General features: G+C 40.2%; 2 protein-coding genes across 8 annotated transcripts in view; one reads left to right on the forward strand and one right to left on the reverse strand.

Annotated features, from left to right (window-relative positions):
• Vermilion (Tryptophan 2,3-dioxygenase vermilion) overlaps window positions 1–27,131 on the forward strand; it is a 227,492-nt gene that overhangs the window by 178,254 nt on the left and 22,107 nt on the right. The window lies entirely within an intron of this gene.
• Window positions 1–27,131, reverse strand: part of Ldd (lipid droplet defective) — a 36,838-nt gene that overhangs the window by 2,984 nt on the left and 6,723 nt on the right. For 5 of the 7 annotated variants that reach the window (XM_071703345.1, XM_071703382.1, XM_071703400.1 and 2 more), the window contains 48 exons: window positions 26,312–26,403; window positions 26,013–26,236; window positions 25,779–25,921; window positions 25,570–25,700; window positions 25,026–25,411; window positions 24,593–24,907; window positions 24,265–24,520; window positions 23,942–24,139; window positions 23,650–23,864; window positions 23,151–23,361; window positions 22,668–23,041; window positions 22,242–22,530; window positions 21,947–22,141; window positions 21,542–21,759; window positions 21,229–21,413; window positions 20,595–21,109; window positions 20,090–20,482; window positions 19,362–19,967; window positions 19,090–19,284; window positions 18,890–18,972; window positions 18,642–18,804; window positions 18,387–18,568; window positions 17,669–18,292; window positions 17,353–17,483; window positions 16,956–17,278; window positions 16,692–16,884; window positions 16,451–16,594; window positions 16,044–16,364; window positions 15,431–15,932; window positions 15,157–15,277; window positions 14,713–14,903; window positions 14,488–14,626; window positions 14,121–14,328; window positions 12,367–12,507; window positions 11,310–11,499; window positions 11,007–11,207; window positions 10,301–10,840; window positions 9,768–9,958; window positions 8,751–9,015; window positions 8,388–8,484; window positions 8,152–8,294; window positions 7,867–8,067; window positions 7,158–7,338; window positions 6,967–7,079; window positions 6,067–6,892; window positions 5,666–5,814; window positions 5,386–5,568; window positions 3,927–4,170 (listed from right to left, as the gene is read on the reverse strand). In XM_071703345.1, coding sequence (XP_071559446.1) covers window positions 3,927–4,170; window positions 5,386–5,568; window positions 5,666–5,814; window positions 6,067–6,892; window positions 6,967–7,079; window positions 7,158–7,338; window positions 7,867–8,067; window positions 8,152–8,294; window positions 8,388–8,484; window positions 8,751–9,015; window positions 9,768–9,958; window positions 10,301–10,840; window positions 11,007–11,207; window positions 11,310–11,499; window positions 12,367–12,507; window positions 14,121–14,328; window positions 14,488–14,626; window positions 14,713–14,903; window positions 15,157–15,277; window positions 15,431–15,932; window positions 16,044–16,364; window positions 16,451–16,594; window positions 16,692–16,884; window positions 16,956–17,278; window positions 17,353–17,483; window positions 17,669–18,292; window positions 18,387–18,568; window positions 18,642–18,804; window positions 18,890–18,972; window positions 19,090–19,284; window positions 19,362–19,967; window positions 20,090–20,482; window positions 20,595–21,109; window positions 21,229–21,413; window positions 21,542–21,759; window positions 21,947–22,141; window positions 22,242–22,530; window positions 22,668–23,041; window positions 23,151–23,361; window positions 23,650–23,864; window positions 23,942–24,139; window positions 24,265–24,520; window positions 24,593–24,907; window positions 25,026–25,411; window positions 25,570–25,700; window positions 25,779–25,921; window positions 26,013–26,236; window positions 26,312–26,403 — 12,131 coding nt within the window. The remainder of the gene's footprint in view (window positions 1–3,926; window positions 4,171–5,385; window positions 5,569–5,665; window positions 5,815–6,066; window positions 6,893–6,966; window positions 7,080–7,157; window positions 7,339–7,866; window positions 8,068–8,151; window positions 8,295–8,387; window positions 8,485–8,750; window positions 9,016–9,767; window positions 9,959–10,300; window positions 10,841–11,006; window positions 11,208–11,309; window positions 11,500–12,366; window positions 12,508–14,120; window positions 14,329–14,487; window positions 14,627–14,712; window positions 14,904–15,156; window positions 15,278–15,430; window positions 15,933–16,043; window positions 16,365–16,450; window positions 16,595–16,691; window positions 16,885–16,955; window positions 17,279–17,352; window positions 17,484–17,668; window positions 18,293–18,386; window positions 18,569–18,641; window positions 18,805–18,889; window positions 18,973–19,089; window positions 19,285–19,361; window positions 19,968–20,089; window positions 20,483–20,594; window positions 21,110–21,228; window positions 21,414–21,541; window positions 21,760–21,946; window positions 22,142–22,241; window positions 22,531–22,667; window positions 23,042–23,150; window positions 23,362–23,649; window positions 23,865–23,941; window positions 24,140–24,264; window positions 24,521–24,592; window positions 24,908–25,025; window positions 25,412–25,569; window positions 25,701–25,778; window positions 25,922–26,012; window positions 26,237–26,311; window positions 26,404–27,131) is intronic. The other 2 variants (XM_071703355.1, XM_071703366.1) reach the window with 2 other exon arrangements.

Consider the following 27,131-nt stretch of genomic DNA (forward strand, 5'->3'; position numbering starts at 1 on the left):
ATCGTTAGATAGCTTGATATTAAAAATTTACCGCTTGTGATTGTATTGTAATTATCACAAGAGAAACAAGTTGAGCGCCTAACTCGAAAAAAAATGCCAAGTATTATTAATAATACAATGAAATGTGCATTAATATTATTTGCATGAAATACAAATTTTAAATGCGCAATTACTTCTGAATCATTATATTTAAGTGTAATATTTCTTGATAGAATATAAAATAATATGAGTAATTTAATTTGCCAAAACGTTTTAATGCTAGTTCTCAATAAATTGATGAATTTATTCTTTAGCATTGTGGCAACCACCACTTTTTTAATTTTGCTCCCAAATATAATTCGTACTGACAATTTTTAATTTTAGATCTTATTTATGTAAGTGCCCTTGATTTTCCGAAGGACGAGCGCACGCGGTTACGAAACTCTTAGAAGAAGACTTCCGCGCAGATCATTTTCCGTGGTATTGCGGTAATCTAGAAGTTCTTAGATTCGACCCGACCCAGTTTACTACCGTACTTAGGACTTAATTTATATTCCGAACCGCGCTAACTTGAGCTGTTGCTATTGTCGTTACTCGAGAAGCTTACAAAACAACGGGGGTTCATGGCAGCCCTTAATGTTCGTATGGACCAAGTTTCAAGAAACGGGGATGAATACGTGACGCAAGTTTGTATTTAATGACGATTTAAATACGCTCAGGAGAGGGCGGATGACAGTGTTTTCCGGCGCGGAAACGGTGAGCGTAAACTTCTCTTCTCGCTAGTAACAATTAGCAATGATAATCCCGAAAGAGTTCCCCGAATTCGAAGAAGAACGAAATGCAATTGTGCGGTAAATTGTCGCATGCGTCAATATTTTCAGAATGAACCAATTACGTAGAAATTGCAAAACGTCGCGGGCTGATAGATCGTTCGCATTATTGGTTGAAAAGGTGATTCTATTTCTGATGACAAAAAGGTTTCATAAAACCACTTCTTCGTTTCAAGTACTGAATTTCTCTCACTTTGCCAACGCGCCGCCTTATAAGTGATCAATTAAGCTCCCATTATTCATCGCATTCGATAATGCTCCTCTTGAAATTTCTCGCACGTCTTACTTCACTCTCACAGTGGATATTGATATTTTATTCGCGAGCGTTCTTGTCTCAATCTCCCAATGGATTATATTACATCTACGAAATCTACTATTGTCCGAATCCTTCGTCAAATTTTTAATAACGCGAATAATAGCTTATAATGATCGTCGCATTAGTGAAATGTAAGAAAAAAGTAAATAAATTTTTAGAAGTGCATTCTTTGCTGCAATTCACGTTTCTCATTCCACGAAATAAAAATCGCAGCTTTTTCATCGGGATCGATCGATCACTCAACGCAACGATTTCAATTCCCGCCTTCCCTCAAGCGCCGAAGGTTCATTTCGATCTGGAACCGCTTCTTAGAATTTTCAGACGCCGTAGAACTGTGAAGAATAGTTGGAAATGGATCGCGCACACACTTTTCAGGACCGTAAGATCTACATACCCGTACCGGCGATTTCGCTGTCGCGCAACTCACCGTTGCGTGATTTACGATCGTCGCTCGCAACCAAGTCGCGAAACACTGAATAATGTATTGTCGAAAAGAGTTGCAAAATGAGTAGAAAAAAATCTTTATTGTTAATGCCGTTTCTCCATAACTTCATGTTATTTCGAGGATTTTTTTTGCATGTCTGGTGATGCAATAAATTCCTAATTCGCATTCGTATATGGCACAATAAAGTTCACGATGCGCGAGTGAAATAGACTCCGCTACATTATTCCAGCGCGTAAATCGGAATGGATAGGAAACAGCTGTGAATAGTTTTACGGCGTAAATATAAAATAGTGCTTTCGCTGTAAAGTTTTATTTAAATCCTGTTTCATTATTCTCAGCCGGGCAACGGTTTATATAAAACTTGAATTTGAGAAAAACAAAGCGAGGAGATTGCAAGCTTTATGCGCCGTCGTAATGACCATTTTTTTTAAAGCTCGTATCACGCCGTCGCCGGGAATTCTCCTCGCGCGCTCGCACAACTGAATTTTTTGCAATTTTCAGATTTTTATCCGGTCGGATGCGGCGCGCACAATTTGCGAAAATAATTAATAACGACGTAATATCGTGACGTTACCCCTCGTGTGTGAGGGCGTGTTAATTAAAGCTAACGTCTTCGTACGACCTATGAAGATTTATATGTAAGAAGTTTTTTTTAATTAGCCTCAAAATTAAAATTTTTCTTTATTAACCGGCTTATGCAAATGCGAGTCGGCGGCCGCTTTGCGCGCGGTAAATTTCTCAAAGAGTCGCGAAGAGCCGGCGGAAGTTCGGCGGTAAGACGGTGGCTACGCGAAATGCAAATTTCAGCGTCCGGCTGCCCCGCGTGCATCCCTCCGCGTGCAAATACACCCTCTCCCGGCGCGCCGCCCTCGCCGCGACAAACGGCCACATTGGACATAATTTGTCCGTCCGTAAGTTGGACACGCAAGCCACTCAATTACACGACAGTTGCGTCGCTTTAAAAAAATATAATTCCCGGTTAAAAACGCGAGAGAAAAAGCGCGGCACGTTTTGCGAGCGTCCGTAAGTTCACGGATATCGGAGAGAGAGAGAGAGAGAGAGAGAGAGAGAGAGAGAGAGAGAGAGAGAGAGAGAGAGAGAGAGAGAGAGAGAGAGAGAGAGAGAGAGAGAGAGAGAGAGAGAGTAACAGAGAGAGAAAGAGAGATAGGGCGGCCTATGTGCAATTTCGTTTAAGCTTAGTTACACACTCTGGATTTACTGGAATGACACGCGAGGACAGAGATTCGAACGGGACGGCAAAAAAATTCTTCACGCACGGCAACGCGGGCGTCGCGCAAACGTGAAAGAAAGCTACCGGCGCGTCATGTGATTTTAATTTCATTGCAGTTAATTTAATTGCGCCTCAATTGCATCGTCCCGACGCGTTCGCGGCGAATAATGACGTTAAATACGCGACTCGAGTAATGCGCGCGGAAGGGACTTCGGCGCTTTGATGTGCATTTACCGTTGCGCTGACTTGCATACGCCAACAATATGCATTTACCGAGAAACGTTCGCAATTCGCTCGCATTGAAGCGAGCGTGGAAGACAATCGTTATTGCAACGCACGACGCGCAAGGGCTTCGAATGCGGGGCGGAATGCGGGAAAGCATATCGTGTGCATAAGATTTATACTCGACAATTTCGACAAGATTCGGGCTTCATTATTCAGATGGTGAATTATTTCGAGGTGAGGGAGAAGGGGAGAGAGAGAGGGGGGAGGGGAGGCGGTTAATTAACAACAGTTTTCGCAGGGAGGGAGAAGAAAGGGTTGGTACAGCGCGTTATAGCTATCCGGAAAGCATTTAGGCGAGCTTAGAGGCAACCAGCCGGTGTGGGCGAATTTCCCGCCTCTCTGCAGCTTGTAAACCATCGCGGGGATGTATGTAAGCGAAGTACGAGACGGGGCGGATCCATTAATATCCGTCAGGATCGGTGGGACGAAAACGGCGGATCGTCTTTGGACGACAGGAAGAGGTACTGGGCGCCGCGGCGGTGCATCATCTGCTGAAGACAACCCCTTAGAATATCGCGCCAACGATGCGTATTCACCGCCGGATGCTCACCCGAAGGTCACGTTGCAAGAATTAAATATCGCGCTCGTAAACTCTCGGCAAGTATACGTCTATCTTAAATACTTTAGACTTCGCGTACCGCAGCACGATTTCAGAAATGATATAATATATACGGGGATCGACGTTGACGTAATTTCACGTACGACGACAATAGCGTGCTTCAATCCCGGGAGCACGTTCGAGATAATACGTTGTAAAGCTTCACGAGAGACGGGACATTTGAAAATCAAAATTGATAAGAATTCCACGAAACGCTGTATCGCTGAATTGGATTCACTGACCTGATCCAGCGAGCTCTGTGTGAGTGTGTAGTCCGTGGCCTTAAGCTCCTCCGCCAGGAGCTTCAGCATGCTGAAGCTCACACTGAGCGCCATGTCCTGACTCCGTGGTAGCAAAAGCCGAGCAGCCGTTGCTTGCCTCGAAGAGATCATCGCCTGCGGCAGATATTTCAGGATAACCCTCCTAAGATCCGTGGCGGAAACTGGCTGGCCGAATCTCAGGAAGGCGATGTATCCTTCGCCGAATCTAAAAGTCAAATCGATTTTACAGTTCTCAAGGCGACGCACGTTTCAATTGGCACTTGAATTAACTATGATGGCCGCGCAATAAAGAAATCGCGATGCAAAAATTATTCTGGAGCGCAAGAACGCGTTATAAAGATCGCAGCGGTCGTAAGAGAGAAACCGGTTTTATTAGCATTCTTAAATTTACGATTTATTCACTTTGCTCGTTGCCTTCGATCGCGGGGGACGCGGATCTATATTTCAAACTCGGCCTGGACGAAGGACACAGGGGGGGGGGGACTGGCTTTTACTGCGCTCTCTATATCGTAACAAAGTGCATTCGGCATTCTTTATCATTCAACGTACTTCTCCGCAACATACGAGAGCGGATTGCAGGATAGGTTACTAACGTAGACAGGACCATATCGTAAATTCTACCCTCGATGGCGAGAAACACTGCGGGAAGGAAAGAATCGGTATGGTAAGGAGGTGGAAGAGGGATCCCCTTTCCGAGGGCACTTTAGGATCTTAGCAGTTAAATATTTTTCGTACGCTACGTTATTATTCCGAATAAATCATGACGCGTTTAATATAGATTCCTTTATGCACATTTAATCGATTTCAGTCAGATTTCAGTTAGAATAACTAACCGAAAAGACTGGCTTTGTTATTTCATTATTGATAATGTCGAGTAAGATTCATTTTTGTTACACTATTTTTAAGAAATCAAAATCAGCGAAAGGTTAACCTTCAAACGTAAGAGCATTGTCATCGCGAGAGAAGTTAGATTGAATTAAATTCTCCGGCGGTCTAATTAAATGCGTTGTGGTAACTCCTCAAAATTTTCTTTGATTAAATTACTAAGGGAAAAATATTTGTGGGTTTAAGCCGGTGACTTCGTACCGGCCATCTAATGAACCACAACCATCGGTTCTTTCCCACTCCACGTTTCCACTGTATCGCCTTACTTCTCTCAAGAGGATTATTCAACAAGATGAGATGATATAAAGATAAGAGATTTCAATTGAAGAATACATTCGTTAAGCTACGGGACCGTAAGGATCCGTCGTAAGTTCACCAGTCGGGCCGGAGAAAAGGATTGCAAACAGAAACGGAAAATCAGAACTGATAAAAGCGCCGGAGCTTTCTGTGCACGGTTTATGAGTCTGCTGGGAAATATCCGGGGGTTAAAAGAGACGCGCTATTCTACGAAAAAGAAAGTTTGATGTAATCTTACTTGTGCTTCAAATGCTGCGGCGTTCCTATACACCTGAGACCGGCTCTGGCGAGGATGCCCACCCTCGTGCAAAGGTTTTCGCATTCGGCGACGCTGTGCGACGTTAATATGACGCATCCCTGACTCCTCGTCACGTGTCTCACGGCTCTGGCCACGAGACTCTTCGTCGCGGGATCCATTCCGCTAATACACACGAGCGAATAACAAAATTAACGGAATTAAGTAACTCTTGCGTGAGATTAACAATCGTTTAACGTAGTTGTAAAATTATGCCAAGTACCTCGTGGGCTCGTCCATGAGAACTACTGCGGCAGGAGCCATGACGCTTATTGCGGCGCACAGCTTCCTTTTGTTACCGCCGCTGAGACCGGAGACCCTTCTATGAGCATACTTGAGTAGATCGAACCTCTTCAGCGTTATCTCCACAGCCTGAAATAATAAATGAAATTCCTGGTATTCTCCAATTCCGAGCTTTTGCGCCTGCAAATTTAACTCTTAAAACTTCTGCAGCTCTGAGACAAAAGAATTTAGGGAAGCTCGCAAAAATAACACAAATAAAATATAGATATTAATTTAAAAATTCTCTCAAGTTTTGATCAACAGAGTGGAGTTTCAATCAAAAATTATATATTTATATGTAATACATGTATTTCTCTTTAGGTTCATTTATTTTTCATCTACCTTAGGAACGTTGCTCAACCCGCAGACTTCACCGTGAATCGTCAAACACTGGTGGGGTGTGAGGAATCCGTCCAGGGCATCACTCTGAGGGCAGTAGCCGACTTCGCCATTACACAACGGTCTCCCGCCAATCTCTTTCCCCTTCAGAATAATCTTCCCGGCCGTAGGAATGATTTCCGTTGTCAGCATCTTGAATGTCGTGCTTTTTCCGGCCCCGTTCACCCCCAGGAGACCGAAGCACTTCCCGGCCTGTACGCCGAAACTTAAATTTTGCACGGCGACATTTGTCCCGTACACGCTCTTGTATTCCTTCCTCAGTTTTATGGTCTTCAGGGTGTCGTCAACCATTCCCGTCTCAACTCTCAGTCTCTCCCTGGCAACGTCCTCGTCTTCCTGCACCGCCTCGTAACCGATCTTCTGCTGCCTCAGGTTAGGCAGGACTCGACACTCGATTATCAGATTCAGCACGAATAGAATCGCCCCGATTACAAACAGGTAGACGTAATGGAAGCCGAGGAGATCCCAGCCGAGCGGGGACTTGTAAGTGTCCATGTGAAATCTTTGCAACAATTCGGCGGTGATGTCGTTCTTCGTGATCTCGACTAACCCGTCGCCGAGGGTATATTGCGGGAAGATCATTAGAATGTAATGTAGGATGTTCCGCGCGTCTTCGGCCGTTTTACTTCTGCCCAGGATGTCGAGGACTAAAATAGTCGCTAGGGAAGCCACGCCTATGAAGGTGTTTACGCAGAAGAGCACCATGTTGGACAGGCTCGAGTCGTCGAACGCTTTTTCGGCTAGATGCGAAAACGGTAACGCCGCCCATCTAACATAATAAATATTTTAAAGATATTTACGTTGTATCAATTTTATAGCGGTCAATTAAACGCGAATGCTTACGCGAACATAATTAACAGAAGACAGACACCGGCCAGATTATCTTTCGCAACGTAGGCTGATAAACCAAAGATCTCGAAAACAATTACCGCTAGGCAGATAGAACAAATGAATACCTAAAAAAAAGAAATAATAATATTTGAGGTTGTATTAAAAGATGATTCGCTTTTAGCATATTGAAGCTAATAACTCACTATGAAATCCCAAATTAAAATTGTCGTCCAGTACGTGATAGGATGAACTCCAGCCAAGTAAAGTATTCTCTTCTCCTCTGACAATCGTTCTCTGACTATCTCCTTCGTTCCCTGAGCTCCAACCAAACTGAAAGCTATCAAAAGTACCAACGCTATGCCGACGTCCGACACATGTTGCAACCTGAAGAAATAAAATATAACGAAATAAAATTTCTGAATTTCTGTTCCTGAAATGACGTTTAAACGATACGATCCAATTACTGTAAAAATTCAATGAACGATTTAAAGAACGATTGCGCGGGTATACCTCTACAATATACACGTATTTGATTTTATTAAACGTGAAAAACAAACGAAAGTATAGTATAGTTGGTGATTTGACGATACAAGTAGAATTTTGCAATGTAACGTTGAAACATGCGCCCCGAGCGGCGAACTATCGCTGCAGTGAATACCGAATGATGCGGTACGTTAATTAAAAGTAAACGAAACCGTCTATGGATATTTCGCTCGTCGATCCTTTTGGGTTCAAAAGCCTCGAACCGCGCGCAAACGCTTATCCATTTGATAAGGAATCCGCCCGCATCCCATCGCGTAAAATTTTGTAGTTAATTAATCACGCAGGCGCGCATAACGATTGCGTAACGAGAAATATCTTCGAGAAAGATTTTTCCCGCGATTTGTCGCGACATTAGAGGTAAACGCTTACAGTGTCGTTCGATTCAGCTGATCGCTCGATAGCTTCAAGGGGTGATTGAGTGTGGTTAAGTGTCCTCGCACCCCGGATGCTCGCAGGATTGCCTCGTTGAGGGCGTTCAGATACGCCGGCATCGAATGGTGACCTTTATTATTGTACCAAACGATAAAAAGGGGATCCTCCTTGGAGTGCGTCAGAGACCACCCGCCGTATCTACGAGTCGTTGTTTGTTCAGAAAATTTCGATCGGATCTCAATACCCCTGACTCCATCATTTTAACGCTTTAGCGAAATTTACCGTTTCTCTATGTATTCCTGATGCGTTGAGACTATCCAATCCAGAGTAGGTCGGCCAGGTAGGGTTTGAAGAAGACCTTCAACAGGTTTAGAAACGCCTCGACAAGTTTGTTGACCGTTCACACATTCGCAGGTTCCGGTATCCTATGGAATTATTTGAGATAAATGCGCGTTGTTTATAATTTGAACTTATTTGAAGTTCTCATAAATTTTGAAATAATTATCACTGGTTCGTACATTAGGTAAAGTTTGCCATGCACCAGCATAATCATCTCCGAAGCGATCGTGCAGCTGCATAGATACATGTTGTAGGAACTGGTCATTACTGTCGATACTGCAAGATAAAATATAAAAAAAAACGTTAAGAATATTAGGTAGAAAATAAATATTTAATTTAATTCAGTTTGATCGAATTTAAAGCTCTAATCTGCATAAATATAATAATAAATATCATATATAATATATAATATATAATAAATAGTATAATATAAATAATATAATAAAGTAAATCGTACAATTAGTATTTTTATATCAACGAGATTTTTGCCCCGCTTTGTCCTTTTTCTTTTTATTAAAACCTTTTTATTAAATTTTTCCTACCTGTAGAAGTAAGTCGGATGGGTGTCATAAAGTTTGGGAGTCAAAGCCAGAGGCGGCTCATTCTCGGACGGTGGCCGTATCAGAGAAAATCCCATAGCGACCGCAACGAACAAGGTTGGTAAAACGAGCGCGGATAACGGCGCCCTCCAGTCTCTCGCGAAATGCCATAGCCTTTTTTTTATCATGGCTTTCATTTGTCGAATTGGCGAGGGTTTCAGTACTGTATCGGTAATTAAATCGATGTTGTCGTCTAATACGGGAACTTCTATGCAAATCAAAAATTTTTATTTTTCTCTATACACTTACGTTGATTGAAAGCCAATTAAACTAAACTTCTGTCCTTGCAAAATAATAAATCTAATTTGTTTCAATCTGGACATTTGCTTAATTAAATATCCAAGCAATAGCAATTTTGAGTGGTACAATCTAACGTAATAATTAATAATTTATTATTTATTTTATTTCTTTTTTCTTTAGGTTCTTTTTTTTGTCAAATATATTGTAGCTTTAAAATTATGAAACCAATTTCTAATAAATAAAAATGTATAAAGATTCTCTTGAATAAATTAGATAATATGTAAAAAATTTGGCAATAAGAGTCAGGCGCGGTAATTAGTGCGCTATATAATTTATTATAATCTAAACTAATTAAGTAAGATTAACGTACGTTTCGACTCTTTTTTTAGGTCGAAACGCTAATCTTATTTAAGTGGCTTAAATTATAATAAATAAGAGCCAGGCGTGGTAATTGGTTTAGATTATAATAAATTATATAGCACACTAATTACCACGCCTATACGGCTCTTATTGCCAAATTTGTTAATGTTATCTAATTTCTAAGTTTTGCATTTACAAAAAACTACAGATTTATTACCTATTCTATTTTTAATTCTTTCTTACTCTTCTTTTTTTTTTTTTTTCTTTAAATCCCCTAAAAATCTAAACAATGAAAGAGAGCTTTTAATTAAGAAGGTGGATTTTATGCATGCCACAGCATACACGTGGAACATTTCTCACCGACGTGCTCCACATTAATGACGCTATCTTGGCTCGCTCTGATAACGCTCGATCCGTTGTCTGCCCGCGCGCAAAGATCCAAGAAGACTCTTTCCAGAGTGTCGCACTCCAATGAGAAGTGCGAGAATCCCAAGAGCTTACGATTGTCTTCCAACGCCTTCGCCACTTGCGCGATGCTGAAATATCCCTGGCTTTACTCAAACACAAACGCAGATGTTTAATCGATTTTGTCTCTAGTCTGATTGCAACAATTCCTTCTAAGATAAATCACGAGGCTTGAAACGTCAAATATTTGCCAAGACGGTACGAAAATTACAAGCAGGCATTATCGTAAATCACTGTCCAATAAGCAGAATTTATTTCATACTTTCTTCTTAAATCCTACGGCGTCTCATGCGTCTATGCGTGTTTAGGCGAGTTCTTTTACATGAGTCGTACGCGGAAAAAGAAATTAGGAAAATTCAACCCGGTACTCAATTACAAAGTTAATTAACTTAACAACGATGCGTATAGTTAATACTTCGGATATTTACTCATTGTTAATGCCATTTTTTCCCTGAAAAGGCAACGCTACGGTGACCTCTGACTCGGAGACCTCGTTTACCATGGTGTTCGGTATAACTTCCTCGACCACGGCACGAAGAGCCTTCAGGTTCTTTTTGTCGACCGTCTCCGTTATCCCTCCTATCCCCGCTTCCCCGTTGGCATAGTGATTGGCCGGGAAAGACACGTTCAGTTTGTATCCCGTGCCGTACGTCGTTTTCAAGGACAGTGGCGATCCGGTGCACAAGATCTTCCCTTTGTGCATCACCACAACCGTGTCGCTCAGCATGTCGGCCTCGTCCAGATGGTGAGTCGACAGGAGCACGGTTCTGCCGACTCTGTGCTGGTCGATCAGTCGCCAGATCCGTCGTCGGGCCGCAGGGTCCACCCCGGCGCCGGGCTCGTCCAAGATCACCAAACGTGGCGAGCCGAGGAAGGCCAGGGCCACGCAAAGCCTGCGTCGTGTACCGCCTGACAAACGCGACACAGGCTCGTGTTCTTGCCGTCCGAGTTCCAAGGAGGTCAGCATTCTATAAGAAAACAAAGGAACCCGTAACACTTGTCTCCAATTGGTAGATCGTAACTATTACAAAACGATTTTCCAGAGAAGCTAAGAGAAGAAAAGACATTTTTTTCTAAAAATCACGCGTAACAAAATTATGTTATGCGAAAAAAATTGAAAATTTAGTATCTTACTTGTTAACATTCCTCTGCATATTGTTATTATCGTCATTAGGTTTCTTAAGCTTCCAGTAAAAGACCATATGCTCCCTCGGCGTCAGAGTGCCGATGAGTACGTTATCCTGCGGACACACTCCTATGTCGGGCTTGCAACCTTCCTCGCCGTTCAAGCAAATTTCGCCGTTGGTCGGCGCCACCATTCCCGTTAGCATCTTGCTGTAATAGACGCAAAATTGACGGATGTCGCTTCGAATTTGTTCGATTTTAAGACATACCGAAGTACATTAAAAATAATAATCCGAAAAGAGATTAGCATACATAATAGTAGTCTTCCCTGCGCCATTTCTTCCAAGCAGACTTGTTACTTCGCCCTCGCAGAGCTTTAAAGTGAAGTCCTCCACGGCGACGACGTCACCTCGTTCGGTGGGGTAGACCTTCCTGACACCCTCGAATTTTACGCCGATTTGCTTCTCTGTCACCGTCAAATTACTGAGATCGCTCTCGTCATCTACGTTCGGCAACAAATGGTAGTTCATTTTTATATCAAGTTTACGATAATGACGCCTGTATAATCGAAAGCAAGCTCTTACCGATCTCACGGTAACACCGTCGAAAAAAGCGAGTTTAAAAATTATTTTCAAAGAAAAAGCAATTCCATATACATACCAATAAGTACGAATATCTCTCTTAAACTTAATTGCGATACCTTTAATCGAATCCAGGAACAAACATAATATTCTTTTTTATTTAAATTACGCTCCATCATGCTACGCGTGCAATACGTGCAGATATCGTATAAACCAAATGTAGAGAATATAATTGATACAGAATATATGAACGATAACCTGACCTTAAAATACTTGCCGATTGTAAAAGTATAATGAAATGGGACCGGGAAAAGAAAATCGAAAGATATGCAACATTCACACGTACTTCATGCAGATGTAATCGTATTTACATACTTAAACACCGAATCGAGAGTATAAAAGCGTCACAAGATAAAAAATATGAAAAGCATGACGTTCACATATTATGACAAGAATAAAAAGAACACAACTATACAGCTATAAAAAAATTAACTTCCATAATGTTAGAACACAAACAATATCGCTCGTGAAATACAAGTCATTTTCTCGATGAAAATTTTCACACGAACGCCGAAGTTCTAGATTGTTATAAACACCAAATTGTTGACGATAATTTCCATCGCTACCGCGGGAACGAAATTTAACCCAGTTTACGTCCATCAAAACGTTCTTTTTGCTCCTGCCCTTCGTATCAGTCGACATGCGAGCTCGTCGTCGGCGTGCAGCGCGAGAAGCAAGCTGAAAACAAACTTTCGTGACATGCGTGTGCACAGGGAAGAGTGCGATACCTTGGTAAGTGGCTGAGGGGTGGAGAACGTCGTTAGTGAAATAGAGGTTGTTGACGAAGGCGAGGTAGCTCGGCCTGCCATAGAGAGACCGTGTGTCGGCCCACCATAAGCTACGGGACCTCAAACCGTGAAAGCCCCTACCTGGAAAATTATCGGTAATGCTCGTCCGTTTCGCAGATAACTCACCAGGTCTCTTCATTGATTTCTCTTAAACGACGCGACTTCTCTCTCTCTCTCTCTCTCTCTCTCTCGTCACGTCGAATCCGCTCTCCTGGATTTTTCTCGCAGGTGCATCTCGTGATTATACTCTCAGGAGAATATCACGTGAAATGTACGTGTGGAAAGTTTATGAAAATGGGATGGTACCGCATATCAGGATGATATGCGTAATCTTATTATTTTTTTGTGTGAGAGCCACGCGGGAGAGGCGCGTTAAAATATTTTTTAAATAAATGATTAATTAACTAAAGACTTTTGATATTAAAATTAATGAGTGACAAGGAAAAGTGAGTCAAACGCGGTTGATTATGCGTGAATTAACGTTATGTAATATTTAATTAATAATTGAATTATCTTAAGTTCTCTGAACTTGATAGTAAATGGTTTCTCTTTGCCAGTTAGTTTCAATGTCTAGTCCGTATATTTTGCAGAAAATCTATCTATGAATCTATCTGGTTCAGTACTAGCATTAATTATTGCATTATTTTGAAAATTATTTATTCGTTAGAAAACTGCTGGGAAATAATCAGTAATGCCGTTACACAAAAAAAGCCACGAAATAAAACTGAGTTACGAGAAGCAATTATATATGTTTGGTATCATGAAATCAGCTGATACAATAAAAAATTTAATTTTCCTTTCTCTTTAATTTAAAACCTCTTGAAAATTATGCTGTTTTTGTATATTTAAATTTTAAATATTTAAGAGCATATAGCCTTATGTTCGTTGGAGAGCTTAAGTTTATTTAATTTATCCATCATCACCGCTGAAGATGGCTCAAAGTAGATCCGAAATGTACGAGTTATAATTTGTAAGAAATTATTAATTAAATGTTACATAAAGTTAATTCACGCACAATTAACCATGTTTTACTTTCAAAGCCCACTTTTTCTTGTTACTAGTTAATTACAATTACAATTCTTTCATAAATACTATGAAATAATTTTAAACAGAGGATAATTAACTTTATAAAATATTTAAATAACGTATTAAACTAAATTAATAAAATTAAGTATTAATCCAATAATTATTCAACTGTATTATTTATATTAGAATGAAGTATAAAACGCTTTATGATCTGAAATAACTTCTGCATTTTTGTCACAAATTATAGAAGCTATTAGAATTAATAATCTCTGACTTCTTTTTTAAAAAGCGAATAGTCATATATATATAATCACTGTTATAATTTATTTCAACCGCATAATTCCACCGCATAGCTCTGACGATTTTAGTAATTGTTATCGACGAGAGAGTTGTGACAAAAATGGGGCATTGAAACACAGAGAAATAGAGATATACAATCGTATGTGAGATACCACCTACACCGATAAAATCAAGAACTCCACGAAAAATTGTCTCGTTAACAAAATCAATTTTATATAAAGAATTGTATTCGCGTGATTACCAATCACGGTCGGTCTCGCACGAGGAAGAAAAATAGTGTCAGTGTTAGCCAATCTCTACTATAGTACTCTTGACACCTACACCAGAATTATTTCCGAAAGTAGACGGGAGGTGCGTCGGATTTATACCTGAATCGGTGTATCTAGCGATGAGGTAACCGATCGCGGCGTACAGACAACCGTCGAAAGCGATCATTATCAACAGCAATCCCAAAGTCATCGAATCACCAGGGCTCGATTCCTCCCACATGTTTGCCCAAGTAAGACCGACGCCTTGAACTTCTTTTCGCACCGCGTATAGGCATCCGTAACAGAAGCTCGTTGACATGCTCAGGCACTGAGAAATAAATCATTTTACGACATTCTTGACGATAGAACGAATCATTCATCAAGCGTATGACTTGACATTAGTGTCACGCGTTTAATTGCCGCAATATTTTTGGTTGCACTCTTGCTTTACAAAACTAAATATGATTAGATTGTTGGCTCGACTCACGATTAAAAGTTTGTATCCGAATGCGAATACGGCCTCCATGGCGATAACAATGATGTACGGCATGTAAGTTAACAGGAACATGACGACCGTGGTAACAGCGGAGAGACTGGCGGAGCTAAATATTGTCGAGAGCATATAGCTGAAATGTGATTAAGATTTACAGTAATTAACTCCGGAATAGGAAATATAAGGAATAGGAAATATATAAATATTATAGGTACTTACCAGAAGGTCACTATAGAGAAGATGTAATCGAAAAGTAAAATAAGCACCACGAGAGGATCCGAGCGTGGAAGGATTTTTCCAGCCAGTAAAATTATGGAAATGGTAATCATCACGATCGACAGCTCCACGTAAGACGTGATAAACCAGGCCAGAGTGTTTCGCCATGGCTTCAATCCCATCACGCTCATTACCTGAAAAATTAATTGCAAGGGATGGATAATTATAGCGTCGCGTTTCTCGGTTAAAAATTAAATGTCAAGATTTTGTAGAGTCCACTTTAAATGATCTATAATTCGTGTCGGATCTTATTTATAATTTTTTATGACCTGTATTTTGATTTTTCAAATGTCTTCCATGTTACATGGTAAAATTATAAATTCTCTCTTAAACTCTGACATGAATTGTAGATAATTAAAAACAGACGTTATATATTGACAATCGTACCATAGAATTTTGTGATTCTCTTTCCCAAACGATGTGCCTGACGGCCGATCCAACGCACATCATTAACGCGAAGAAGAAGCACACTTGCAAACCTTGAGATTCGTAAAGTGTCGTTTGGAATCTATAACATTTATGTTTCTTGTTAACAAATAACTGTAAATAATTGTTAGTGAAATGATAGACAGTGATATTATAATTTCTAATGGATTTATCCCCACTTCCTCTCGACAGTTACAAGATTCTTATCTCGAGACACGGAATATCGATTACTCACGGTACGTGTTTCCAACACGGATACGGCATCTGTTGCGTCACCGTCTTCCAGTTGAGATCGTATCTGCGCGTTTTCACCCTCACGATCGCGCGATCGACGGAGTCCTGAAGTTGAATGAAACCCCGTAGATACCTGAGATGCTCGATGAAGCTGCTTTCCGGCCCGGGGATCCAAAATTGATTCTTCATTCGCCTGGTGGACGGCACGGAGTCCACGTCCATGCGGATCTTATAGGTGATATCGTCCGGTAATTCGTGATCCAGAGATCTCTTCGCCGGACGCGAAGAAGCGTCGTCCAAAAAGATCACCCCGGCCAGAAACTCGTTCGTGTCGGTTAAGCGGCTGGCCGCTACTTCCAGCTCCTCCTCCGTGGGAAATCCTATTGTCCTATTCACCAGCACGCATCCCATCATACCGTTTAACATGCCGATCATCGAGATCAGCTTCTTCGATTTTTTCAGCCGCCATGCGATCTCGCTGAGATTCAACTCGGGAAAGTCACCTACGTGACGACAATGTTTTTTGAACTAACTGAGAACACTTGTTCGTATTTTTTTTAACGCAGTTTTTAAGTTTATTTTTAAAATGGCAAAGCTTGAAACGTAGATAATACCTTCGAAATTGCCACCACCCAACGACTTGATCGCAACTTTCATGACGTCGGAGGACATTAGACTCTGTAATTCCTTCAAACTGTCGCCCATCTCTGTAAGATTGGCCACAGACTTGAGAGTCTTCTCGACACTGTTCATCAGCACGCTGAAGTGTTCCATCTGCACGAAAGTTTCGTTCGTCAACGCCATGATCTCGGAGATCACAGTAGTATTAGGTGCGTAAAGAATCTGTCCGCGTAACAGAGGCTTAACGTACGACCAGACAATCTTTCCGGCGGGTATAGCGAGCACAGTTTTATACGTTTCTCTGCAGGCGTCATCTGAAATTAAGAAAATAATTTTTTTACATTAAATTGTTTTATTTAACAATTTAATGATCGTTCTGTAATTTTCACTTATCTCTTACTTGGCAAAGAATCGAGTTCCTTCTGATCGGATGCCGTGTTACTGTCCTTCAAGCTGGAAATAATTTTGTAAATTTGTCCCTCGTCTTGGTCGAACAATGTTTTACCACAGAGCAGTTTGCTAGAGTCCTTCAGAAAATCTGAATCTAAAAGAATTTACAAAATTTGATGAAAAAAGTGACAATTTTATTTGAATTTGATTGGATTTAAAGATAGTGCTGATTTTTACGTCGCACGACTTACTGGACAGTTCTTCATCTGTTTCTTCCGTGTCACTTTGTTCCGTTTCATTTCCGAAAGAAAAACTCGCCGATAGCTTGTCTTTGAAGAATGGAAATAGTTCCGCAACAACGCCAAGATTGTCCAATATAATTTTCCCTTCGGTCTCGGTTAAATTTGCGTTAGCCAATATACTTTTCACATTAGCGCTCATTAACTAAAACGAAGAAAAACATTTATCCAAATCTTTCTCATATTTAGAATCGATAAGTAAAACTCTTTAGTTACGTTTTTGAAAATATAATCGAAGTTCAAGTTCTTCATCAATGCGATAGCGATATTTTGCGTCTGGGAGTCCTCCAATTGGCAGAGCGCGGAGCTAACTTCTTCGGCAGTCACGACATTGTTATCGAAGTGCAACATATCGCCAAGCTTCTCGGGTGAACAAATGTTATCTTTTAGACTAATGATGCCGCGTTCTTTCATGAAGACTGAAATCATGTCTATCTTAGCTTGGCCTAAGGTGAGAGCGACCTCTTTGGTAATATCAATTCTGTCGATCAAATAAGTTTGCACGAAGTCCCAATTGTCGAACATTTCTTTGACAACGTCTGTAAAATGTAAACTGTTAGTTCGAAGAAAAGTCGCCGTGTAACCTAACAAAATTTGAATTTGAATTCAATACATTTCATATCCAGCAGTCCCAGGTTTTTAAAGATCTCCATCGATTCCAATGTCGAGATTAGTAAATGTAAATCATCGATTATTTCGTGATCGCCTATGAACGGTTCCACATCTTCGAGAAGTTCTTTCATCCTGTAAGAAAAGACACATTTTTAATATACAGTGTCAGATTGTTAAGTGTTATAGATTTTTTAATTATGGATAATTTTGAATCCAGTTTTCTTGAGAAGATGAATTTTATAAATTATCGGGGAATGTGGCCTTTCATTCACACATTTTGTCGTTTGGCATGTATAAAATGGTATCGAAATATATACCCGTCGAATAATTTGTCGATTGTTTTATCCTTCAATATATTGACAATGCCCTCGGCGAGATCGGGGACGCCGAGAACGCTGGTGACGTCGTCGAGATCTATTTTACTAGCGACGTCCAGCAGATTTCCGCCTTCTCCGAGGATCGAGGACAAATGAAGCAAGATCTCCTTGAGCCAGACGAGATTCCAGGAAGCCTCTGTGCGCCAGAAAGACAGCTGCCGACTTATGAGATCCACGTCCAGACTGCGAGCCAATCGGCTCGAAATGTCCGATACCGACGGATATTTCGACGCCTTCGGATCGTATCGGAAAACCTTGGCCGCTCTCTTCGAGCTGAGAAAATTGTACAGAACCGTCGCGTTTTGGCAGTCAACTTTTGTCCTGCACAGGGTCGTGTTCAGGTCGCTTAGAATCGCGTTCACGTTGATAGTGGCGTTCGGTAGCGCGGCGTCGATGTCGGCGAGATCGGACTTTTTCACCACGTCGCGCAACGGTTTCCAAATCGACACATGTTTCTCGGCTAATCTGGTCAAGTTGTTGATACCCTCGTGAATGGTCGCCGAGTCCAGAATGTAAACGTTCTTTTCCAGCATGTCCAATATACTCAGAATGAACGTAACATACCTTGAACGTAATGACGATTGTAGTATATTACTTCACGGCGCGTAAAGACATTTGTCGCTCGCGTAATTTACGATAAGAGAATGAAAATACTTACAACCCTGGTCTAGAATACGTAGGACCGCCGACAAATTTGTAAAAGCATTCGTCCACTCTATTACTATACGTCTCATTTTGGAAATCGATCAGGATATCGGCGATGTAATGCAAAGTAGTTTCGAACGTATCTAAGAACTCGTCTAGCGTCTTCTTCTTATTCAGATATTTATAATCTTTGACCTGATAGGGTTTCATTCAAATTAATAACTGATGCTAATGCTCTTCCACGCAATTTATAATCGTCATTTCTTACCATATTGCCTGTTTTATTCCAGTTGAAGTCATTCATCAAGATGTTATGCACTTCCGATATATTTAATCGATTCATTTTACAAAGTAATTTTGAGTAGAGATTATGGTGCATCAATTGAGAATTTAAAATCTCCAGTGGAAGCGTAACGCACCACGTACAATTTCTAAAAACGTAAAATTGCATGTATTGTTAATTTTTTTTTATTGTTAACTGATAAATCGTCATTTCTTAGTGACATGTTTACTTACGCAGTGTTAGGTTGAGTTTCCAAAAACTTTCTTAAAAGCGATATTGACTTCTTCACCATCGCATAAGCCAGAGTTCTCGTGTCCTGCAAACGTATTTTATTAGAAAAATTTAAATAACGAAGTCTTGTGCTTAACAAATTACTAATCCATATACATAGAGAACGTTCAATAAATGAGTGAAGATTGTCGTTGGTGTCTACCTTTTTCTTATATTGCGCGACGAACTCTTTTAAGGTGCCTTCTTCGAATGACGTCCACCACGCAGGAATTTTCGGCTGCTTGAAGCCTTCTGACAAAACGCGAATCAAAGTGGTTTGAAATTTCTGCACCTTTTGCAACAGCTGCGCTTCGTAAACACTTTCCGATTGAGGTATATTTGGCGTAGAGGTGCTGTCCTGCAAATTAATTTAAAGAACATTTGAAATTTAACTTAGTATTTATTGCTATCATCACTCAATCGATCGGACATTACGTTGTTTTTTCCATTGAATAGCAACAGATCCTGACAGAAGTTCGTAATACTGGTCAGCAAGCCCCTCTTCCTCACGTAGCTGGGTGGGATCAGGTATCGATCGATATCGCAGGGGTGCACTTGGCCGAGAAGGAGCTTCTGTATGAAGTCGTCCAGCCTCTCGGACGAGACGAAGGTATCGGCGAAGGTGATAAAAAGATTAGGCACATCCTCCGCGAGTGTTAGCAGCGACTTGTACTTCGAGGTCTCGGATATGACACGCAGCTTCTGCCAGATATCTCCGCCGGACGCGAGATCGACCACGTAGTCTAGGAGCTGAAACAGTTTCCTGGCCCCGACAAGGTAATCCGTACGGTATGACGTCATGTTGAATCTGTACCACGCGGAGTTTCGGTACTGATGGATCCAAGATTTCTCGGACCTCAGGATCAGGGCCCAGGTTTCGTTGGACAGACTCCCCCACGTCGTCGCGTTGAAGATGTTCGATCTGAGACTCGCGCCTGGCGACGCCGCGGTAAAATTCGAGACAATGTCCAATAATTTTGTTAACGACATAATTATCGGCGTCGATCTCGATAAGGCAGTCGTCCGGCCGGTGATAAGATCCTGTAGAAAAAAAACATGCAACAATATAAATGGATTATTAGAAATATTTTAGAGAGATTTAGACCTAATAAGCGTGTTGTTAGATTAAGCGAATCATTTAAATTATGTTGCTTTTATCGTACGTGGTATTCGTCGCTCGTGGCGGTCTTCAGCAACTGATAAGGATCGTACGAGCACACTTCCTGTAGAAAGCGCGTTCTGTTCGTCGTGGACCAATAATCGGAATTAAAATGCTGGGTACACATAGTCTTCCTGATATCCTTGAAGGGCATAAACTCGTTGGTCGTATCGTTGAACGTGCTAAGGGTGGCAACTAACGCGATAGTCTCTTCCGGATGAGCCTCCAGAATCTTCAGCATTTGACGCGTATCGCCATTCTCCGCTAATTGCCAAGTTTCCAATTTGTTGTCGTGCATCGCGGCACTCTTCAACGCGTTGCCAATGTGGATCAAAACCTCCGACACGCCCTCCATCAGTAATCTGTAATTCGACCATCCTTGACCTAGCTTCAATTCCTGAAAAAGGACAGTCATTTGCTGCATCATTTTTGTGCGAGAATCATTCGATTAAATCTGAAACTTTTGCTTCTATAAAAAGATATGACAATTATCGTTTAGCCATATTTACCTTGTGCAAAGGACTCTTTTCGCTCCCGATTTCTAGACTCTCTTTCATCATCTGCAACATATGGTCCAAATATCTCTTCGAGAACGGCGGCTCGATAATTACGTTGTGCTTGACTGTGGTGCTAATAGCTTGGGCAAGATCGTACAAATCGCCGATTATTGAAGCTACGTAAGATCGATATGTGCTGGCGGGTTTATCCCAGATCGTCATTTCCGCCACATAGAGATCCATGTAGACGTTGAAGTTCTCAGGATCGAGATCGCAAGTGAAATTTTTCAAGGTCCTGTACTCCTCGACACTTAGACCGACTTTAAAATCCGAAAACCAATCGAATATCATCGAGCACGTGATTGTAGTGTTTTTTTCCAATGCTGTGACAATACGATCGTCTATTTCAGGATCGGATATCGCGTTCACCAGCGTCGACAGGATGAAAGGTAACTGATTGTGGAAAATAGTAATAGGGGAGATACTATCGAATCCTAACAAGGATAATAAACTGATTTTTCCTGTGCCTAAAAAATAGAATCGCAAAAATAATTAAAAAATCAAAATAGTCAATAATATCAATTGTCGAAGAGTCACAAGCGTTAATACTTCTACAATAATTATTATTATTCAAAAATCTATTTACCGCTTTTCAATATACCGCTCACGACACGTGCGCTTTTGTGAATAACGTTAGAAGCATATTTCAAAAAGATAAGAACGCGATCAGTAACGTTGACTGATGGTTTCCAAACTTTACTTGCAGAAAGGTCACTCCCGAAAGATGCGATTGCCTTGTCGATCTCTAGGTCGATATGATCCAAGGTATTTCTGAAATAAAAAATAAGGAAATAAAAAGGTATCTCGTATGCTTCTCTTCTGACTATATTAAAAATTTAAAGTTACGATATTTTTATTACGCTAATCGTTCATTAAGTAATATAAAATATGAGTTTTACCTCCAATCATTTTGCATGCTTGGAAATCTTTCCTCTATAATGCTGTCTGATTCTGTCACGAGTGTCGTTATGTATTTCTCCAATTTCGGTTCTTCCGCCAAAACAACATCTTTAGCGTCATTTATCAAATCGCTGAACTTTGTCACTAATCGTCGAAATTTCGTATAGCCCAGAGTCCAGTTGAATGGCGGTAAATCTACATTTTCATCATGCTCGAACTAAAAATTAATAAACACGTGTTCAATGTGACTATTCCCATATAATTAGTAACCCAAGATTTATGTTACTTTATATTATTATTTTTTTTTTATATTTTGTAATACATTTTAATCGGCAGTAAAAGCTGTTTCTTTGTGATAAAGGAATAGATAAATAAATAAATAATTAAATAGAGTATAAACTCACAATTTTTCGAACCCTTATTATTACCGGTTGCTCTCGCCACTCTTTGATAAATAGAGTTGGGTTGCAAGCGATCCTTTCAATCTCTCTAACGACTTCCCGACTTCCGTTTCTTAGTTCTAATGCAGCGCCAACGCTTTCGTTTATGATGCAGGGCCACATTACTTCACGTCCTTTGTAATCGTCAATAGCCGATATCTAATGACAAAGGGCATTTATTACGATATCTTTCGCGGAGTGGAGCAATTGTGGTTGCTCAAAATTAATGAAACAAATACATTTGGAAAATGTCACTTACAAGAGGCACCGGCCTCAGAGTTATCATGTCGACTATATCGAGAATGACCGGGGATAAATTTCTTAGGAACGTGCCGACAAGTATCTCGGTCTGCGGCATCTCCTGCAAAACGTCGGAGAGCCTCGCCACGTGGCCGCGATTCTGGATCTGATCCACGATCTTCTCGATATTGTCGAAAATCACCGAGGTCACCCACGCGAGCCCGTAAATATTCTTCCAACTTTTCTTGGTCTGGATTCCGAACAACGGACTCTCCATCACGTTAAAGACCTTGCAGATTAAACCTACGCTGCAGACATATGTAATGTGTTACTGATCATTTTCATATTGCGATCAAATCCCATGGCATACGCGCGACAATGAATTTGCAAGAGACAGCACAAGATTTGTGCGTGCGAATTGAAGCGCATTGAACATATTTCTTACCTGATCTCCCACGCATCTTTCGTCGTTACGTTCGTCGTCCACGAAATCTTAAAGTTCTCCCTCAATTCCTCCAATTTCTTCAAATCGTAATGCTGATCCTCCTGGCGCACCACGGTATCGACGTATTGGTAAATCTCGATTGTCTTCTCGTTGAAGGCCGTCCAATTAAATTCCCTCAGCCTGTAAGTGGCTTCCTCGATTTCGATGTTGGTCACGTTCAATTCCAGATTCCTTTGCACAATTTTGGATAGATAGCACGTCAATTCCTTCAGAACCGTGCTATTCGATTCCTTAGGAAAATTCAGCAAATTCGGCGGATTCAATTCCGTGCAGTACGTACGCGTGAAATTGGAATACTCCAGGATCTGCAAGGCCTGTTTAAACGAAAATCGCATTGAGATTTAAAATCGGAATATAATTAAACGGAATATACAATCGATTATATTATACAAAGTCTGAGAAATAAGACAAGATTGAACCGACCTTTTCTTTATCCGTGATGGTAAGGTAAAACGATTCGATTAACTCAGCTTCGTGTCGGCGCACTTCCCCGATCCAGCTGGTAGGATTATTTCGTAGGTCTTGCAAAATTACTTCAGCTATCAAATCCATATTTTCCAGATCCGGTTTGACGGACATGTACGATAAACTGCGAATACCCAGCATCTTCGCTATGCTCAGGTGAATTCCCAAGCTAAATAAACATAAAAGACAAGTTAGTGCAAATTAGAATACTTCGTGGTTTATGAGTAAAAACAATAAATTGATTGTGAGATACTGGATGCACAAATTGGATCACTTTTTATTCAGAAATAATTGTGTACGGAAATATAATTAATATAAGCACTAAATAAACGAGTAAATTGAAGAACATCTGCTTATAGGTATTGTTTAATACATTCACAGCTTTAATCTAAACAAGTACATAAATACAATTCATATTGCTTGTATCTGCTATTTGATTTGTTCTTTTTCTACTCACACATCTAATCTTCCTTGATATTGCATCTCGTTGAAAGTTTTTTTCCATTCATCAGTGATTTCAAAAATGCCCCAATTTAAATACTTTACTTTTCGCGCGTTCAGATAAGCCACGAATCCTTTGACATTTCTCACAACGGACGTTAAGTTTGAATTCTCAACCCTGACTACTTGTTTGAATGCCATAGTGACCATGGTCGATAAAGTATTTGTCACCTGAAAAATGTAATTCCTTTAATTATAAAATTAAAACTCAAGTTATTATTTTATCGTTAATCAATTGTTGTACATACGATTTTCCCAAACTTCTCGAACTCAAAACTGTCATAAACGTCGGTAATGAATTTCTTTCCGTCATCGCCGCAGATTAATTCGTTTATTTCTTTGGATTTGTCTTGAAACTCAACATAATTCTCGAATATCTCTTTCATTGTGTCTTCTTGGCAAAGCACTTCTTCGACTTTTCTTTTTTTTAAATCATTTACGAGACGCTATAAGAAAAGTTTAGAAAAGCATAATTTTATTAGCTTGATTTAATGATAATCACAATGAAATGAATGTTTAAAGGAAAGCATAATAAGAATATAACACATATCGTGTAATAAATATAACAAACCTCCACAAAATCTAATCGGGAGAAGGACCGAATAACCGTTTTGTACACAGTAGGTTGGAAATTTGTCAATATCTTTTGAACTAAATTCTGATGTCTTTTAGAGATCTCGTATAATCGTCTCAAAGTTTCTTCGTGAATGATAGCAACATGATGGATCATTTGCACGATATTATCCATCAATGATATAACGTATGTAACTGAATTTACTATATTATCGGAGAAGAAGCTTCTGAGACCATCGAAAACTTCAGCGGCTCTAGGAATTAAAAATCAAGTAATATTACAGTTGAATATTAGTAGTTTGCCTTAAAAAAAAAAAGATACTTACAATTCAAAATCATCCACGTGGCGATCCAGTAGTTTATTAGTGAGCTTGATACCATCCTGCATGATCTGAAAAGACAGATCTAATATCTGCGTGATATTTTCATAATTATCCGGATTCGAGGAGAAAGCCGATATCGCCCCGCGCAACCGATCCATCACGCTGAAGAAATCATCCGTGGAATTGACTTCGCGGTTTTTGACAACTTCTTTCACCATCTTCAGGAGTCTGTTTATTTTTAAAAATCCGCTTCGAGCGACCGGCCAATCTCGTTCGTATGCAAATACGGGATCGAGAACCACGAGGGCTTTATTGATGCTGGAAATTAGAACGTCACGTTCATATTCTGCGAGATATTTTGATATAACTTCGAGAAATTTAATTGGAAACTTGAAGAAATAGGTTTGTGGGGACGAAACATCGCGAACAGACTTACAAATCCAGATCAATTTCCTTAAAGTTTACATTTTGAAAGACCAAGATTATTTTTGGCAGCCATTCACGGATCCTCAAGTACTCCGGTATGTACTTCTTGGATGTATTCAAATCGAGGATGGTCTCCGTCGCCCGTTTCAGATCCTGGAAGAAATTGTAATCGCGAAACTTCGCCATCGCGCGGTCGACCATCTCCAGTAAACCAGTAAAGTCCAGGTGTTTCGAAAGATTCTCCAAAATATCGGGGATTGCTAGCGGGTCGATGTTGCAAAGGACATTCGAGATCTCCGCGAAATCCTCCTCTTTGGGTAGAATCAAATACTTCTTCAGGCTTTCCGGCGAGCAAATGACCCCGTCGATGTTAGACGAACCGAAAGTTTGAATTAACTGTAGATAAAAATTGATAAAACTAATTTTTTTTTGCGCTGCAGAAATAAACTTAAGGAAACAGATGTACCGCTAATGTTTATGCAAGATTAGAAGAAATTACTAGATGTATCGTTATAATTAGTGGCATATCTGTTTAAACGAATGCGATTACTTACGTATATTAATTTTACGGATGACTCGAACAAACCGTCAATCAAGCCCTCCCTTGCTCCCGGCATATGAGATCTGAGTAAGTTCTTAATTTCCTCGTGATTGTTGAACAAGTCGCCCAAACGGATTCCTCTATCTATCGACACATTCAGATATTTAATTATCGAATTCAATATCAAAGTTGTATTTCAACTCGTTTGCCGTATAATCGTACCAAAAAGAGCCTTGATTTCCGGCTTGGTGAGTATTTGTGCCATTGACTTCAACAATTGGATACTCTGCGGCAGTGTTTCCACAGCGGAGATAATCGTCTTGTTATTGACCATCGGTTGCAGTTCCACGATTAAAGGACCTAAACTAATATTGCAAAGAGAAAGAAAAAGAGAATGAACTATGCTTTTCTGGATTTTAATGGATTAGATATATATAGCCGTTGCGTAAAACTAACGTGGCGTTTTTGTACGACGGCACCTCCTCATATTCCGATAACGGATCGCAGGGACTTCCGACGCTGCATATGTAACTCTGCACGAAAGGCAGAAGCCCGTCTTGTGGCATCGACCTCGCGTGAAACTGACACGTCGGATGATACTCCGGCTCGACATTGTCGCGCACCGTGTAGAGAATCATGAAAACCACTACTGGCCAGAGAAAAATTAGGGCCAGAATTCCCTGAAATTATTTCATGTGATTTAGATGTACTTGATGAAGCAGAAAACAGACATTTCGTTAAATCGACAAACTTACTGGTTGTCGCTTCCGAATGATGTAGTTCTTCCAAAGAAGAAGCCCGAGCTGATCGATCTTCATTTTTAATGGAGAACGGCCGATATTTAGCGCTGCAAATTATTTCGAGGGGTATTTAGTAGACTAAACAAGCTGATTGCAATTAAATGTAAGATGAATGATAAAATGACTTGATTTTTAAATTTTATCCTGAAAAAGGTGAATAATTAACCTTTAATAAAACATCTTTCCCTTATCCATTTCTGCAAAATTCTTTACATGTACAATCGTCTTGCTCACGCGATTCCACGGATTCCTGTATCTATTTATACTTGGAATCTATCGATTTATATTTGGAATCTATCTCGATGACCTTGCAACTACTGCCTGTTATGTACGAGGCATCGATTATGTAAATAAGCTTGAAGAAATAATAATATATTCGATTATTTCAGTTTATTAATTATTCGGTTTATTGATTATTCGAAACTTTAGAGAGAAAGGTAATTAAAAAATAATAGATAAAATAATATAACCAATATTTATATAATAACAAGCGATAATAATCTGAATATAATTAAGTATCTCAATACTCAGAAAAATTAATATCCGGATAATTGAACGCTATATAATAAAATATTATCGCTATTTAACAAATACATCCAATTATTTGCATATTACAAATTGAGACATTTTTTATGCAATCCAATCGTTACGTTAAAAAAAGTTACGTAAAGTCGCAAAAATTCCTGACGATAGCCGACAGGCGTTTACGACCCAACGAGATCTCGCTTGTAAAACTGTACCGAAAACCTCGCGCGATACAATGGAAAGTTTCGCG

This window comes from Temnothorax nylanderi, unplaced genomic scaffold (assembly GCF_030848795.1).
Source record: "Temnothorax nylanderi isolate EJ_2023f unplaced genomic scaffold, tnyl_v1.0 TNYL_tig0003_pilon, whole genome shotgun sequence".
NCBI lineage: Eukaryota > Metazoa > Arthropoda > Insecta > Hymenoptera > Formicidae > Temnothorax > Temnothorax nylanderi.